The 17,863-nt window shown below is 43.4% G+C and overlaps 1 protein-coding gene across 1 annotated transcript; it reads left to right on the top strand.

Annotated features, from left to right (window-relative positions):
• The first annotated feature begins 303 nt into the window (after positions 1 to 303).
• EDA (ectodysplasin A) lies at positions 304 to 16,435 on the top strand. Its single transcript, XM_027768864.1, has 6 exons — positions 304 to 322; positions 5,777 to 5,956; positions 7,396 to 7,430; positions 8,368 to 8,419; positions 12,060 to 12,175; positions 13,789 to 16,435. Exons 2-6 carry the CDS (start codon positions 5,890 to 5,892, stop codon positions 14,038 to 14,040), a joined length of 522 nt encoding a protein of 173 aa, XP_027624665.1. The 5' UTR covers positions 304 to 322; positions 5,777 to 5,889; the 3' UTR covers positions 14,041 to 16,435.
• The last annotated feature ends 1,428 nt before the right edge of the window (positions 16,436 to 17,863 follow it).

The raw sequence follows: 17,863 nt of genomic DNA, 5'->3' as shown, positions 1-17,863 counted from the left end.
AAGACATTTGTGGGACACAGCAATGGTTTATTACCTGTTGATGATAACATATAGAGTATTCTCAACTGGACTGGTCTGAGGTATATTTCATATTGGATAAATTCTCTTTGCAAGCCAAATGATGTATAGCATTTGAATGTATATAAATAAAACAATAAATAATAATTAAAAAGAAAGGGTTAAATGGCCAAAAAGAGAAATCAGCCTGAGGAGGTTGGGGTCCTAGTGACTGTCTTGGAGAATAAACATTTTCTGTTACTTTCCAGTGAGTTAATGTTCCATTTTCTTTTTCTAATAGGTCCAGTTAAAAACAAGAAAAAGGGTAAGTCAAACTCCTGATTTCATAAAATTGCTCTCATGCCACGTCTTTCCTAAAATTTCCTAAAATTAGAAGAAAATAATCAAGGAAGTAAGTTTTTATTATTATATTCTTTGAACATTTGTCATCATTATTTTATTCAAATTTAATCACATGAATCTTCTTGAGTATTGAATTTTTTTAAGAGGTTTTTCTACATGGGAGTCGAGTGATATAGCCATTACGCTAACTGCTGGTCCCTTGAGTATTGTAGTTTTTTTTTTTTTAAGAACTATTTTATTTAAATTTATTTATTTATTTATTTATTTATTTTAATTTGATGAAAGAGGGACAGAGTGAGAGAGAGAGCATGAAAGAGCAAGCTGCCTGGTCTGGGACTCAAACCATGGTCAGCCATGTGGGAGTCCAGTGCCCGTAACCACCATGCCACCTGCCAGCCTCGAGTATTGTAGTTTCTAAAGAATAAGAAATCATTCTTCAATATGATCCATGAAAGATAGAATTGCTGCTCTAGCAACATATAAAAGGTTGTTTTTTTTTTCTTGTTCTCTCTTCCATACAATTAAATTCATATCTCTTTCCTTCATTCTTCCTTACTCTTTTCCCTGACCTTTTTTTCTCTTTTTTCCCCTCCTTTATCAAAGCAGTGATTAGGTATGAATGAATTCCAAGACAACTTGTAGGAACTAGCTATACTACCTACTTAGAGATAGTACCCTATTTATTCACCTAAAACCTGTTACTCAATTTTCTATATAGTTAGAGAAGGTATTTCTTGCTTTGAGGATTTAATTTCATATTCTCTGTAATGGAAAAACTAGGCTAGAGTATTATACTGACCTTTCAGTCTCCTCAAAGAAACTTCTAGTTGGGCACTTCCATTGTGCCATGGTTACATCATGAGCCTCCAGAATACTTGCAGTCTCCATTGTACTAGCCCAAGGGCAGGCAATATGGTCCACTCCTTAGTGCTAAAATATCAACTATAAAATGAGCTTACATACCTGTTTGTTTCTGGATCTGACTGACCTCGGAGGAAAATAGAGTAAAACTAATGATTTTTCATTAAGATGCTTTAAATGAAATTATTCTGTCTGGTAAAATTTATGAAGCTTTATATAATAGAATAGATTATCAACCTCAGACTAGGCCAAAATGACTAGCTTCAACTGCACCCTGCCATTTCTTGGAGTACTAAGGTACTCTGGTGCCTTAAGTTGCCATGGTCCACATGGAAAACTTGTGTCCCAGTCATAAAGAAGCTGAGGAATAGTCCAGCCTCCTGAAGGCCTGAGATGAGCAAGGATGGAAAACAGCCAGAGAGCTGGAGTCAGTGAATAATACTTTCTATGCAGGTCCTGGGCATCTACCACCAAGATATTCTGTATTCTAAGAAAGTAAATTTAATTTTCAAGTGTATACTTCTGAACTCTTGTTATATCCCTTTACAACAGGATCATTTCCTGGCACTGCTACCTCGTGTATGAGACATTATTGGGATGACAATGCACTAGACCTTAAACATTCACTTGGGCTGAAAATTATTTAGAAGCCATTTAATAACAGAGTTCCTTGAACACAGTGACTAGGCACATGCTGAAGAGGTAAATTGAGTTCACTTAATTTTCACCCTCTGATGGAACTTTCCTCTTCCCACAACACTCTCTCACTTTTGGTTGTTCTTTCAGCATTTTGGACTTAGCTAAAAGGTTAGGGAAATGCCCATTAATTAAGTTTATCTTTAAAAGGAAAATGTTTATTTTTTTCACCTAAGACTGTACAGGGTAACTTTCTAAGTAAAAGTGCCTCTGAGTTCTCTGAGTTTTATACCATAAAGTGTTCTGTTAAAGTAAGGAAATCTATGGGCAGCTGGTGGTATAGTGGTTAACACAGCTGGATCTCATGTGGCTAACTGTGTGGTTCAAGTCCCTGACTCAGCAGCTTGAGAAATGCCAGGTGCATATGTGTACATGCCCAAAATGCTGAAAGAATGGTAGAGAAGGGATTTTGGCATGGCCATCACCCTGGCCGGTGGGGGGTGGGGGGGAGTTCTTTCTCACTTCTTCTGTCTCTCTTCAGTAAGAGCATGCATCTGTAGCAAATTAATATTAATAATAATAATAATAAAATCTGGAGAGGGCATCCAATCCTCTAAAGTCATTCTCTTGGTCCAAGCATCATTCTGTACATTTGAGGATCTTTTTCTAGGTCCAATTTTCTGTAAGTTGCAGGTATGAAATGCATACTTGCATAAACCTGGTTGCAGAAAAGCAAAGAGGACCAACTACACAACTGTATCACAGCAAGAGCATTTTCTCAAATGCCTTCTAACAGTTTCATAAGTGAGCATTTTCTATTTACACTGCAATCATTATTCTGTTGGGCTGGAGGAATTTCTGGATAATTCTTCTAAAATAACATTAGCAATTACAGGAGACTGACATTCTCAAAGCTGAAGTTTGTGCTGCCCACAGAGCACTCTCTAACTAAAATGTCACTGTTAGGCCCTAAAATGTTGAGACACAGGACTGCCTAATATGCATGATCCTCTGTTTCTACAACATCCAGAAAATAAAAGGTGAGAAGCAAACCTTAAAATCAGGCTAGGAAAGTTTCCTAATGGCCAGGAGTAAGTCAGTCCTCCTTATGGAACCTCAGTCTTAAAAGTTAAGAGCAATCATGGAGGCCAAGCCCCTCATTTCACAGATGGAGAAACTAGGCTCAAGGAAAGGAAGGTTTTTGCCCAAAGTGCATCTGCGGCAGAGCTGGGACTTACATCTTTATCTCCTGAGTACAGATTCTGTGTTCTTTCCACTATACTTGCTAGAATTGAAACTTGAGCATTGAATAAGCCTGACTTGGAAGCTGCCCAAATCTGAAGGGAGATGGTTTTCCTGTTTAGCATCTTGAAATTGGCCAGATCTAGAAACTGAGTAGATCCAATATTTTGTTGCTAAATGCAGGGGAAACTTTAAATCTTCTGTCTCTGGGTGTTAAGGCTATAGGGACTCCTTTAGAGAGAGACTCTCTGGACCTTCCATTCTTTCCTCCCTGGGAAAGAAGCCCCCGCAATGGCCCTATTGTTTTATTCCAAATTCAGATGTGGTTAGGCATAGACAACTGGAGTCTTGAGTGGTATTGCTGTGAGTATTCGGTTTCTTGGGCATTATCCATAAAGGAGGACCTGATAAATTAGTATAGGATCTTCCTGCCTAAGACTCTGGGGAGCAGGGAGATGGAGTCAATAAGGTTTTTCTTTTGTTTTGTTTTTGCTTTTTCATTTAATTAGTGTACATCTTAACAGTGTACAACATAGCTTTTCTCAGCACAAATATATTATATATCAGTCAAGACAAGGATATTACCATATATGTTATCATCCACAACTTTTCATTTTGGTGTCAATTTAACGTACTTTTTTTCCCCTGTTCCCCTCCCTCCCTTTCCCTATTACCCACCCCAATATTACCCCTATCCTTACTATCTCTAGTATCTATAGTTGCTCTCCCTGCCTACTATACCCCCTGCTATAGAGTGCAGACATTTGGTATATATTAATGGGGGGGAGACATACGAAGTCTGTCTTTTTCATAGTCTGGCTTGTTTCGCTTAGCAGTAAGTCTTCCATATTTGTCCATTTTGTATCAAATGTCAGGGTCTCATTGTTTTTTATGACTGGGTAGTGTGGAGTCAGTAAGGTTTTTAAGTGAGATTAGAGGATGTTTTATTTAAAAGATTTTAAAAGATGAAAACATTGTGATAAAGTCTGATAAAAGATTTCCTGGGACTTCTACAAGTTATGAGAAAGTGGTGAAGGGAAGAAGATGACACCTACCTATAATGACCTGCAGTCCTCTAGTGGGGTTGTGCAGATCACAAGAAGTCAATAGGAGGAGCTAGGGACTTTGGTTCAAGACCCTGTTTATGACTCACTTAACATAATCCCATTCCCATCCCACATCCTGGTGGGAATGTTGGAAGAACTAAGGTATAAAATGGGGCCAATATTGTTCTGGAAGGATAGTGAGAAGGAAAGGGGGAGGAGTTAGTGGGCATGATTAATAATACATTTGAGAATAGGACCTCCGAGGAAAGACTGGGAAACTGGATTATTTAGCCCATAAAAATGGAGGTCAATAGGTGACTTAATGTCTTTGAGTATATGGGAGTTATTATTATATATGATATAACTATTCTTCTTTACCTATACAACAAACAGAGTAAGAGCCTCCACAGCCACAAGGAGGGATTTCAGTTAAATATATGGAAGAACTTCCTAATAGTGAGAACTGAGAAGTGATAAACATTGGAACATGTTGCCAAGAAAGTTTGCAGAATTTCCTTTCCCAGAGTCTTTAAAAATACAGTTTAGAGAGGTCAGCTGAGAAAACAAAATATGCTGCCTCTTCTTCAGCTTTCTTTACCCTCTGCCTCCCTTTCTTTCCTATTTCTCAAGTACTCACTCTCTTTCCACCCCCAATCCTCTTTCTCCCTCTCCCTCCTTCTTCCCCTCCTTTCTAATCATCTCTAAAACTGCTTTCCATTTCCCATTCAAACTAGTACCACCTCCATCCCAGCCCCCATTTCCTACATATCCTGACTCTGATGAGAACCTTACTAAGCTGATATTGTTCCTAAGGTCAGACTGTTGAGCTATCTCCTGTTATCCTTAGCAAGTCCCCCAAACTGGGCAGTAAATATGAAAGCCCCGTATTTGTCAAAAATAGCCTAGTTCTGAAAACACACACACACACAGAATGTCTCATAGATCTGATCACTTGGTGGTTCTTATCCTTTGGACTCAGCTGAAATGTAACCTTTTTGAAGCCTTCCCTGACCTCTTCAGCATTGAAGCCACTACCACTAATGTAGCACTTCCACTATCTTGTGACTATGTCTGCCCCAAAAGACTTAAGAATTATTTATTTATTTACCTTTATTTGTTATTATTATTTTTTATTTTGACAAGAGAGAGACAGAGAGAAAGAAAGGGAAAGTGAAAACCACCAGGTCCCAGACTTGAACCGTGGTCCGCCATGTGGGAGTCCAACATCTCAATCACCACCCCACCTGCTGGCCCCTCATCATTATTTTTTTAATTGAACAGAGAGAGACGGGGGGGGGGGTTGAGAAAGCAAGCCACCAGGTCTGCAACTTGAACCCTGGTCAGCCTTGTGGGAGTCCAATGCCTTAACCACCATGCCACCTGCTGGCTCTATAAACTTGGCTCCTTGAGACCTATTTATTTCTATGTCCTCAAACCTAGCTCTGCAAATGCTTATTCACAAAATGGGGTTCGAGGGAAGAAACAGACAGACTTGTGATAATGGTTTTAAGATCTTTAGCCAGAACCCCCAGAGGGTTGAGTTTATGTCATCAGAAATCTCTAGTATTCATGACAGCATACTCCTGACAATAACTAACTACAAATGTAATACCAAATCCTGTTTTTTTTAGGAAAGAAAGCAGGGCCTCCTGGGCCCAATGGCCCCCCAGGACCTCCAGGACCGCCAGGACCCCAGGGACCCCCAGGGATTCCAGGAATTCCAGGGATTCCAGGAACAACTGTTATGGGACCACCCGGTCCTCCTGGTCCTCCAGGTCCTCAAGGACCTCCTGGCCTCCAGGGACCTTCTGGTGAGTTCCTATGTCTCTCCACCCACCTAGGTACCTTACAAGTACTGTAAGAGAGCAAGAGTAGGTAATCCTATGAGGAGTTTCAAACAGCAGTGATGGGGTTTGGGTGCAGTAAGGAATGCTAGTCTCCAAGCCTAGTACAGAGCTAGGAACTGGACAAGCTAGTAAGGCCTGGCCTGCACCAGCTTCTTGTTTGTACCAAGCTGTTAAGAACAGGTCACCTGTCCTTACACTTTCTCCACCCTTCCATCACAAGCCCTTCCTAATCCTCGGCCTCCCTGTGGAGAGCCAGTAAACTCATATAATCTAAAGATAGAGGCCTTAGGTGGGATGGATTTGGTCTGCTTTAGATTACCATACGATGATGCTTGCATGAAAATAGGCTATGGTGAGGAATGTTGGGGAATGAACAAAACAACAAGCCCTGGGATAGTTTCATCCCATGAACTCTGAAGTGCCTCTCTCATAGAGGCAGATAGTTAGTCATTGATGGTCAAGAAATTAGAAACTTATGAGTCACTTAGGCTGTAGATAACTCAGGCACCAAGGCTATGCTCTCCAGGAACCAAGTACATCTTGCACTATATCCTTACCCCACCACACTGCCCATTCAAATACAATTTCATCCCCCTGCATCTTTCTCTTTGGGCTCAAGAATGGCATTTGGAAAGCTTAGATGCATACCAAAACCTGCCTAATAGCAGTTGACAGGAGTTAGACTGCTGAGCTTATGTCAGTTGTGATTTCTTTCTCTTGCTCCCCTCCTATAACCTAGGACTTCAGAGAAGTGGACTCTTCACAGCTTATTTCTCTAGGTCTAAGAATTCTGCAACAAGACTCAGATTCTTTAGCTTAAAATTCAAACAGAGCTAAGGAGTATTACCATGGCCACAAGAGAGAGAGTTGGGATTTTTTTCGCCCAGTCATTTCACAAACATTGAGTACTTTCTGTGTGAAAAGAGATAGATTGATAAGTAGTCCCCATTTTCACAGAATTTATATCCTAGGGGAGGAAATAGACAATTAAAAGAAACAAGACATTTACAAATGGCAGTGGGCTCTATGAAGAAAATTCATAAAAGGGGAGCAAAAGGCTGGCAAAGCAAGTACCATTGTCCCTGGTCACACACAGTGACATCACTCTCCATGGGTGTTCAGTGGAGCCTGCCTGGGTCAGTATTAGAAAGAGGCCAGTTTCCCTGCTGGGTGCTAGGATCATTGCAGATGAAGATCAAGGATAGAAAAGAGAAAGAAGAGGAATCCTCTCTCCTCCAAAGGTCCCACATTGCACTCCAACTCTTTCCAGCTCTAAGCCTGGAGACTAAAGCTCAGCCAGGGTTGGCTGCAGGGAGTGAGGCTGACTGTCACTGGCTATTGAAGGAAGGAAAAAAGGAAGTAGAAAGAGGAAAGCCCTCTGATTGTTTTGTCCTATTTTGCAGGTGCTGCTGATAAAGCTGGAACTCGAGAAAACCAGGTTGGCTGGGACTGCTTTCTTCCTGGGGAGAAGGGAAGGCCACAAGCTAGTGCCACCTTTAAATTGACTCCCTATTAAATTTCCTGAGGCTTTATCTTGTGAGGACACCCTAGAGGTTTTGAGGTCTTTCACTCACAGCTCCCTCCTATTTCTGTGAATAGAAAAGCTTTGCCCCAGGGCCTGCTTTTAGCTAAGGGTCATGCCAGGACCATTTTTACTCATTCCACAGTAGACAGAGGGTAACCACACCAGGGCTCAGTAGTCAGCGGAAATGAGCTGCCAGTCAGGCCTCTTCACCTGGGCCTCCCAACTCCCCAGTTAACTCCAGACACCTTGTCGGCACTCAGATCACCTGGGATCCAGAGCTAAGACATTTAAGAACATGTCCTTGAAAAACAGCCAACCAGCTCCAGGCCAAGCCCAACCTGGGGCTTCTGCATTAATGGCCTAAGGGCTCCTTCTTAGTCTTTGACCTTCATAATTTGCCTCTATTGGCAAGTTCTGTGGCCTTGCCTTGTCTCATTTCAGCCTCCCTCACTACAGCTGTTTGATCACAGTAAAAAAATAAATAAAAATCACAGCTGCACAGTGCTTGATGGCTTGCTTGCAGGGCAATTTTATATCCATCACCTCATTTGATCTTCAGACATCCCTATAAGAGAGGCCAGATCAGAAAGTCTTATAATCTCCATTTTACAGTTAGGGAAATGAGGCTCACAGGTATTACATTTGGCTGAGGTTACACAGCTAGGAAGTACCAGAGCTACAAAATCCTATTACCCTCTACTAGAAATATAGTCCCTAACATCCCAAGAAAAGGAGAGGGGTCAGAATTGGGATACAAAAGGAGACTAGAAACCAGGGGTAGAAACAGGAGCCCGTGGCTGAGTAAGCAGTCATTACTCACAATGACTACTCTCTGTTCTTATCTTCCCAGCCAGCTGTGGTGCATCTACAAGGTCAAGGGTCAGCGATTCAAGTCAAGAATGGTAAGAATCAAAGTAAGCTCTCTCCTAAGAGCGACTTCTCCCCTCCTTCATCCTCAGCCTACGTCAAATAATCACCCAGCCTAGTTCTTCCCAGGCCCCAGAGGTACCCTTGTCAGAAGGGGATATTGTTCACTTCTTCATGCCCTCTGCTGGCTATCCTGAGTAATTGCTTCCACAAAGACCAATTGCTACATCCAAATGGCATTTAGAATCACTGATGAGGAAGTTGACAGGGATTTAAGAGATTATCTAGCACAGGGATACTTGGGGGATGAAGGTTATATTGGAATTGCCAGGGAAATGTGTGTAGTTTAATAAACATTTTCACAACACAAGTTAGAGAAGGTAAAAGTGCATAAAATTCAATTCTTCTTGTCTGATGAATGTATACAGAAGATGAGTTGAGGGAGTATTTCTCTCAGAAAAGGGACCATGTTAGAATCCCTAAGGAGTATGAGCTGTTAGTATCTATTGAAAGGGAAAACGTGTTTAATGAAGCCAAGAAACACTGATCTAAGGTAATCTCTGCATTTAAAAGATGGGGAAACAGGGACCAGCAGTTAGCATAATGGCTATGTCGCTGAACTCCCATGTAGTGGACCGCGTTTTGCATCCCGGACCCAGTGGCTTAAAACTCACACCGGGCACTTGTGCGTGCATGCCCAAGATCCTGAGAGGAGAATGGAGGAGAAGGGATTGCGGCATGGCCATCCTCCCTGGGGGATGATTTCTCGCTTTCTGTCTCTCTGTCTCTCTCTGGCTGGCTGGCAAGCGCACGCACCCTATAGCAAAACCCTCTCCGAAAAAAAAAAAAAAAGATGGGGAAGCAGAATCCCAGAGAGATTGTATAATACCATAATATATCGTATTGCCTTATATTTGTATAGCACTTTAGATTTTTCAATATGCTTTGTCTTTTATTTCATTTGATCCTTATAATCACCCCATGAGGTAGGTATTAGCTCTTTTTTACAGAAACTGAAGCTCAGTTAACTGGCCCAAGCTTTTCATAGTTACATGTAGAAACTGGAATTCAAAGCTACATCTGTCTACCTATTTTTCCTGCACTATACTACTCCAGTGATGTCTGTGTACACTCCACTGAATGATTAGGTATATTTTCTTCCCCAAAGAGGCACAAATATTCATTAAAGGACAGTGCTTTGAAATAATGTCCAGTCCCCAGAGTGCATAAAATCTAAACTACATGAATCCCCCAGGATTCATTCCCCCAGCCTTGGGAGGCAGCAAGCTAGCCAAGATGCCAGATGCTTCCAGAGCTTGGAGTGCACAAACAGTAAATGAAGGTTAAGAAACCTGCTGCATGGGGACACCTTCTAAGCACCTAGTCAGTCCTGAACTGGAAGTACTTAGTTTCCTTAATGATTAGACTTAGCTACTCCCCTGATTGCCACCTAGATGCCTGACTTAATAGCCTCAGAAGTGTAAATAGGAACATAATGGCACCAAAACCCAAACAGTTTTGCTGGGGACCAGGTGCCATAGGCCTCGGGGCCCTGGTTGGGCCATGATCACCATTTATCTAGAGAGTTCTGAGACAGGTAGGAAATAGATTTGTTTGGGTGTCTGAATAGGTGACCTTAGTATTTGTTCTGTGCCAGCAGTACCAAGTTCACCTCACTATCATGTAACAAGACCATTTCTAGCCCCTCTGGGCCAATGCTCAGTAGTAGTCTGTGCTTACCTTTAAAAGTCCCACCAGAAGAAGTGTTAGGGTCAGTGGTAGGAGGACATCATGCAGAGTAATCCATTGAAGGGACAGAGCCAGGGGATCTTCTTTTTTCTTTTTTTAAAGTATTTTCCCCCCTTAGGGCACATGTACTTACCAGAGAGTGAGAGAGAAAGTGAGAGGGAAAGTGAGAAATCACCCCCCAAGGGGGATGGTCATGCCACAATTCTCTTTTCCTTCATTCTCCTCCTGGGATCTTGGGCTCACTAACACACACACCCAGTGTGAGTTCCAAGCCACCAGGTCTGGGACTCAAACCACAGTCGACCATGTGGGAGTCCAGCGAAAAATAACCGCTATGCCATCTGCTGGCTCCCAGGGCATCTCCTTCTAACTCCTATCCCATTCACTTATCACTTTGAGGAAAGAAGCCTACCTTTTCCAGGAGTCCTGTTTCCTCACACCTCAAACAGGCAGACCTGAAACTGGCCAAGGATGGACATTCAAAACATAATTTCTTGGGTAAAGAACAGATGGCTTAGGTGCTAGCAGGTAGCATGGTGGTTAAGGGCACTGGACTCCCACATGGCTGACCATGGTTCGAGTCCCAGACCTGGTGGCTTTCTTTTCTACTTTAGTCCCAGACCTGGTGGCTTGCTTTCTAACTTTCCCTCTCTTTCTCTCACTCTGTCCCTCTTTGGTCAAATTAAAATAAATTAATAAAGTTCAATAAAATAATTCTTCAAAAAAAAAAAAACAGAACACATGGTTTAGAGGGGAAAAGGCCCCAGGAGCTTGGACTTCCTCCTACTGTAGTGGGAAGGCACATCTCTCTTTCTGAAGGATGGAAAGGGAAACTTTTCCTCTACCCTCACATGCTGGCTCCCACTGGCAAGCCAAAGCTGTGTGACTGTCCCTCTACCCAGCTGGGGCAGGTCTAAAGCACAAGGGCATTGCCAAGAGTGCCTAAACTCTAAGACAACTCACCTTTCCTCCTGGGTAATTAAAACACTGGCTAGAAGTTAATCCTATGCTCTTATAAAGATCTTCCCACTGTTGGGCCTTGTTACTGGTGGTCACTAACTCCAGCTGTCATGAAGCCTGGATCACCCCTGATCCCTAAGGTCCTTCAGATAGCTCATTGGTTTCAATGGTTTCCTGGGCCCAGGGAGGCTTTCTAGAAAGGAATTTTTAGAAAGGAGCCATAACAAAAGGAACCTCTTAAGGAGAAAGAGAAAATTCATGCACCTATAAGACAGGAGAGGGAATCCAGAGCTATGGCTGAGAAACTAATATTGAACAAGACTTAGCCTGCCACTCAGTGTTTGAATTTTGCCTGTGTAGGCCTCATGACAACAAAGAAAATAGGGCATCATGCCCACTCTTCTCTTACCGCCCATCTAAATTTCAGCTAGAAGGTGTTGGTTAAAGGTTCTCCTAGATAAGGGGTCAGGAAAGGAGGGATGGAGACAGACAGGAAGCCTAAAGCAGGCCTGGAAGCTATTTTATAAATAAGACACCTGTGCTTCCAAATGTTCTTTATATTTTTTGAGAGAGAGAGATATTTTTTGGTATAGGGCATGTGCACTCACCAGAGAGATGGAGACAGAGACAGAAAGCAAGAAATCACTCCCCAGGAGGGATGGCCATGCCACAATTCCTTCTCTTCCATTCTTCTCTCAGGATCTTGGGCACACACATGTGCCTAGCCTGAGTTTTAACCCACAGGGTCCAGAACTCCAGTCGACTACATGGGAGTCCAGCAACATAACCATTATGCCATCTGTTGGTCCTCCCAAATGCCCTTCTTAAGGCTTGGCCTTCTGAACTTTCCTGGTTGCACTGGGACAGGGGTGGGGACTGTGTATGCTTAGTATTTCTAATTTCTATTGACCATATTATTCTTACATGTACTGAGTGACTGCCTTCTCTCATACTGAGATCTTTCAGGTGGAGTGCTCAATGACTGGTCTCGCATCACTATGAACCCCAAGGTGTTTAAACTACACCCCCGCAGTGGGGAGCTGGAGGTACTGGTGGACGGCACCTACTTCATCTATAGTCAGGTAGAAGTGAGTACGGTCTTAGGCCTAACTCTTCTTATATCCAGAATGCAGACCCAGCACAGGCCACATAGGAGCACTGTTGAGCCAGCCAAGATCATCCAATGACTAATGTCCAGCTTTGGGGGGTGATTGGAGTGGGAGGGCCACAGAGGGAGGGAATTGAAATAAGGAAGCAGAAAAGGAGATCCCTTGGGGTTTGTTTTCTCCTGCTACCCAAATATCATTGAAAAACTCTGAAAAAGGGCCCTTCCACTCCCTGCCAATTCCCTCCTTTAGGGCCACTGAGCTGTTGGGTTTTACCACAAAACTTGGACTTGATCTCACCATATCCTTTGAAAATCAGGTCCAGGGCTGCTGAGAACCCCTTCCCCAACACTGCTAGCTTGGGCTTTATAATGAATGTGCTCCTGTGGACTTTCTTTCCACCTCAAAAAGTTTCTGACTGTCTTTCCTTCCTTTTCCTCCCATTTGTTTCTCTATCTTTCTGTTTCCATATTATTCTTGCCTACTTCTTGCTATCTTTCTCCCAGCCCCTTTTCCCTGTTTTTGTCCTTTTCCTGTCCTGGGCCCATCCCCATAGTCTGCCAGTGCTCATCCACTCTTACCTCCCTGTTTGCCTCCAGTGGGGTGGCTCCTCAGAGCTAGAGGTAGACAAACCTTAAGGTCGTTGCATCTGTGGGGCGAGCAGCAAACAGGTAGATGAATAGGACTATGGTGCCAAGATGGGTCTTATAGGACAGTGGTCAGAGAGAGTGGGTTAATAAGCATTTGTTAGGTTTGCCAAACATCCCAAGGATTATATGGCATACAAATACACTATTCCCACCCCACGTGAAGAGTCCATGGGAGGACCAACATTTCATAAAGTTTAGGGTGGCAGATGAGGGTCCCAACTCCCATCAGGCACATGAGTGTAACCCCAATGTTCTATGGGCCAAACTCTGGTGGTGCTGGGGAGCAAAGCTTTGGGTAGTGTGTGATAGATAAGTGTAGTGAAAGATTAAAAAAATATTTTTCCATGCCTCAGAGAGAATTGGAAGTAGCCCATTCAGTCTAGGAAAATCTCCGTGCTGCCAGGCCATTCAGCATAAGAAAGTGCTTCTCTCTGGCCACAAAGTTAAGTTAGGGCCTGGGTTTTACGCTTCCAAAGTCTTTCTCTCATCTGTGATGGATAGCTCTCCATCTCTCTGGATGTCTCCTCAGTCATTAAAGTAGTAGGTGAAGGGACACTGTGAATCAATGAGAAGTTCAGTGCCTTAATTTTATCTACAAATAGTCTTTGGCATTTGAAATTGTGTCCATGGTACTGATGGAACACCTAGTATGTACAGAGCACTGTGCTTCATGTCAAGGCTGGGGTGTGTGTGTGCAGAGATGAATAAGACATGGTTCTTACTTTCCTAGAGTTTATTACAATGGTGCTATTGTAAGAAAGGTATGTTCGGTCACCTGATATTCTTATTGGCCAACTAGCATGCCTTCAGATAGCACTACCTCTTCTAGAAGGTTTTACTGATAGCTCATCTAGAAGGTTCTGTCTGTTCACCACAGGGGAGGGCCCGTACCCTCTCTTTCCTCTCTTCCCCAATCCCTTCTTGTTGCCTCTCACTCAGGTATACTACATCAACTTCACTGACTTTGCCAGCTATGAGGTCGTGGTGGATGAGAAGCCCTTCCTGCAGTGTACTCGCAGCATCGAGACAGGCAAGACCAACTACAACACTTGCTATACTGCAGGTGTTTGCCTCCTCAAGGCCCGGCAGAAGATTGCCGTGAAGATGGTGCACGCTGACATCTCTATCAACATGAGCAAGCACACCACCTTCTTTGGGGCCATCAGGCTGGGCGAAGCTCCTGCATCCTAGATTCCCCCCATTTGGTTCATGCCCATGACCCTGCCCCAGATTTGGGAGCCGGGACTCCCAGAACCTCTAAGTGCTGCTGTGGAGTGAGGTATATTGGTTGCAGCTACAGAGAGAACTGCCCCAGTGCTATTTATTCCCCAGTGACTCCAGGATGACGAGGCCTGCTTGACTTTCCAAAATGACCTTGAATTAACAGGACAGTTGATGGAGTTCCAGGGTTTACATGAATCAGAACATTCTTTAGCTCTCTGTTGACTGGCTTATAGCATGACTCTTCAACCCTGAGGTCCCTGTTGTCAGATTGATCATTTGTTGCACTAAAATGAGGATTCAGGGCTTGTATGCCTCAGGCTCTGGGGGTGAATATCTGACCCCAAAGGGACTGCTGCTCCCCCTTTGGGTGAGAGTGAGGTAGTTGGGGGAAGGAAGCATCACGGCCTAAGGAGAGGGCCAGTGAGGGAAAGGCAGGTTCTTGTGGTAATGACAGGAGGAGAAACCTGCCAAGTGGGCACCTTAGCAGTGGAAGCCTTCTTGCTGCTTGGCACTATGGCCTTCAGAGGGTCAGAGTACACTTCTCATTCAGGCTGAGAGCCACTCTGTGACTTGTTGGGCTTTAGTGATGGGAAGTTTACTCTACCTTGGAATGATCACAGGGAATGGCCACAATCATGCTTGCATGAGATCCTGAATCTGTACTTGGGGCCACATTTCTCTCACTTTGTTTACAGCTGTGCCCTAGGGTCTCCCTCTCAATTGCCCTCTTTTCCCAGCCTGATGATAACTTTATCTTCTTTCTCCACAGAGCCTACCTCTGTCTGAGACAGGTGCCTAACTTGGGATCTATGCTCATGTAGGTCTGAAATATTCTTTAGATTACCTGGGCACAAAGACTTTTCCATATATTAAGCAATACAAATATTACTCATCTAATCTTAATTGAATTGTGTCTAGGGTCAAAGAGTTGGAACAGATGACCTCTTAAAGTCCCTTCTAGTTCTAATATTTGCAACTCTAACAGGCAACCACTATGATAGCCTTCTAAATTCCCAATCCTTAGACTATCCCTGGGCATTAGCAAGGCAGAGCTTTTCTACCTGGCCTGGGAGGGGCAAGAGGTGGGGACAAAACATAGGGATTTTGTTCAAGTGGTCTTTAGGCCAGGCCTTATCTAAAAGGACAGCAGTTTATGCCTTACTGACACAGTCTTTATTCACTTTGATTTCAGAAACCATAGCCAATCTTAGTCACCACAGATGCCCATGCTGCTTCCCTGAAGCCAAGCTCAGGAGAAGTCAATATCTAAGGTATTGAGTGGAGGTCTGCCCATAGTTTAGGTCCAAAAGAATCATCCCTACAACCCCAGGCTTCCCACTGGATCATATGATAGGTCCACTCAAGAGTCTTATTTCTAACTGCCTGGGCCCAGCCGGGTTTCTAGGTAGGAGAGCTAGCTTTATAAAGTTAACTCCTCTAGTTTTTGAAACCTATTTTCTTCTGAAGAGATACAGAATAAGTTCCTTCATGCAGCTGAAATCTACCAAGAACAAGTTCTTATATCTCAGCTGTGTCTTTCCTTTCTAAGAAGCCACACTTATTGGCCCTTCAAGGATCAGGGCAAGACGTAGTGGGCTAGCCTTCCATTTTCTAGTTGCTGATGACAGCCTTGCAACCCAAAGTGAGGCAAACTTTAGGCATGTGTCTGACCCCAATTACCATAAAGTGCCTTGGATATCTGTGTTATAGCAGAAATCAATGAGAACCTCTCCTTAAAGTTTCTAAAGTGCTGTCTCTTTTATCCTGTGAAGAAGGTAGAACAGATAACAAATGCCATTGTTTAGCTGAGGCTCATAGAGCCTAAGTTCTTTGACCAAGAGCTCACCAAATTTAAGTCACAGACAGACTTCAGCCAGGTCTAACTCCAAAGCTTTTCCACTACCCCCACAGCATTGTGTGGAATTTGAGGTATAGAGAGAACTATAGAAGTGCTAATATGTAACCAAAATTTTTGAGGGTCTTAGAGAAAAACCCAGAGACATCTATTTGCATTCTTTTATGGTAATGCCTGTCCTCTTGGCTGCCAGTATTCTGCAACAAAAAAGTTGGCCTTTTCTGTGGGAAACAGCAATCGCCCAAAGAGTTCTTGTGTTCCAAAGAATCTCCCTGCCACCTTGTCCAAGCAGCAGGCCTTCAGGACCCAGAAAACTGGTAGCCCTCAAGTTATGTCACCCACCCAATGAACCAAACAATCATCATGTGTGAAGTCTCTACTGTGGACAAGGTCCTCCTTCTTTCACCCCACAGAAAATTTAGGAGCCAACCTGCTTCTCAGAGCTACTGCTGCCTTTTTTTTTTTTTTTTAAGTTTTTGCCATAAGGCACATAATGTTCACCAGAGAGAAACAGAGAGACAGTGAGAAATCACCCCTCTGGGGGGATTGTCACACTGCAATCCATTCTCCTCCTTGGATTTTGGGCATGTAAACACAGGCACCCAGCATGATGTTCAAGTTGCAGACCCCAGGACTCAAACCACAGTCAGCACCATAACCACTATGCAACTTACTGTTCCCCTCCCCCCACCCCAGCTTCTAAGTATGACTCCTGATTTCTTTCTTTCTACCATATTACAGAGATCTAGGTACTCGGGGTTTCAGAGAGTGAGGGTGTCTCTCAGGTAGGGAGGGAAGATCCAAGAGAAAACTGGTTCTAAAGCAAAAGGATATGGAGAGAAGGAAAAGGCTTTCTAATTGTGTCACCAAAGGACAGTCTGCCACCTATCCTATTTTTCAGGCATGAAGGGGAGTGTAGGGGTGATAGGATCCCCATTGGACCCTATATTCATTCTAAACCCTCAAAAGGAACTTAGCGGCCAGCAGATGGCACAGAAGTTAAGGAGCTAAACTCCTACATGGCCAACCATGGTTCAAGTCCCAGACCTGGAGGCTCAAAGATCACTTTTGGTGCCTGTGTTTGCATGCCCAAAATCCCAGGAGGAGAATAGAGAAGGGACTGTCATACCCCCAGAGGGTGATTTCTCACTTTTTCTCTCACTATCTTGCTTTCTCTCTTCAGCAAAAGCACATGCCTTATGGGGAAAAAAAATTTTAAGGCAGAGGCAAGGAACTCGAGAGAGAAGGGAGCATGAAGGATGCAATAGGTAGCTGGAAACCTTGTTACATGAACTCATTGGCAAAGTGGTGAACTAATTTACTTTTAAGAGAATGTGAAAATAGATTCACAGTATGGAATTAGGCTGATGTAAGTTTACCAGAGGGCCAAGGTTATCATAGAAAATGGGATGAGAATATTCATAAGCAAGCAGATGACAGGTTTGAAGACAAATTGCATGACATGGGCTTCTGCCAGCTGCTTGGGCTTCAATAGCCAAGCTGGCACAAAAGGTAGCTGTTGGAGGTGGCAAAGCTTCTGGTTACCTAGAAAATGTAACACTTGCCTTATTTCCTCCTTCATCCATCCTGAACCAAATGTCTTTGGCTAAGCAGGAAAGTGCTAGAACACTGCAGGTAAACAAAGACTTTGATGCATGTGTGAGTGCATGTATTTTATGTAATTTATGGTTGATGCAAATAGATTCTGAGAAGTGTAGATAAAAAGGCCCATAGAGGCAATCAAGCCCAAACTACATAATACCCCATGTTACTCATGCCCAGAGAGAGAGAAATTGACCTGCCCTAAGTGGTAAGCAAGCACCACTTAGCACAAGAGCTCAGAGCAGTCCCTGTCCCACAAGAACCCTGTCTTTTTTCCACCCACAGGCTCAAGGCTAGAAGTGCTTGGCTCTTTTCAGGAGCCTAGAGTGGCAG

The sequence above is a fragment of the Tupaia chinensis genome, unplaced genomic scaffold, assembly GCF_000334495.1.
Source record: "Tupaia chinensis unplaced genomic scaffold, TupChi_1.0 Scaffold147880_1, whole genome shotgun sequence".
Taxonomy (NCBI): Eukaryota; Metazoa; Chordata; class Mammalia; order Scandentia; family Tupaiidae; genus Tupaia; species Tupaia belangeri.
The sequence above is the reverse complement of the archived record's forward strand: the minus strand, read 5'-3'. Positions and strand labels throughout refer to the sequence as shown.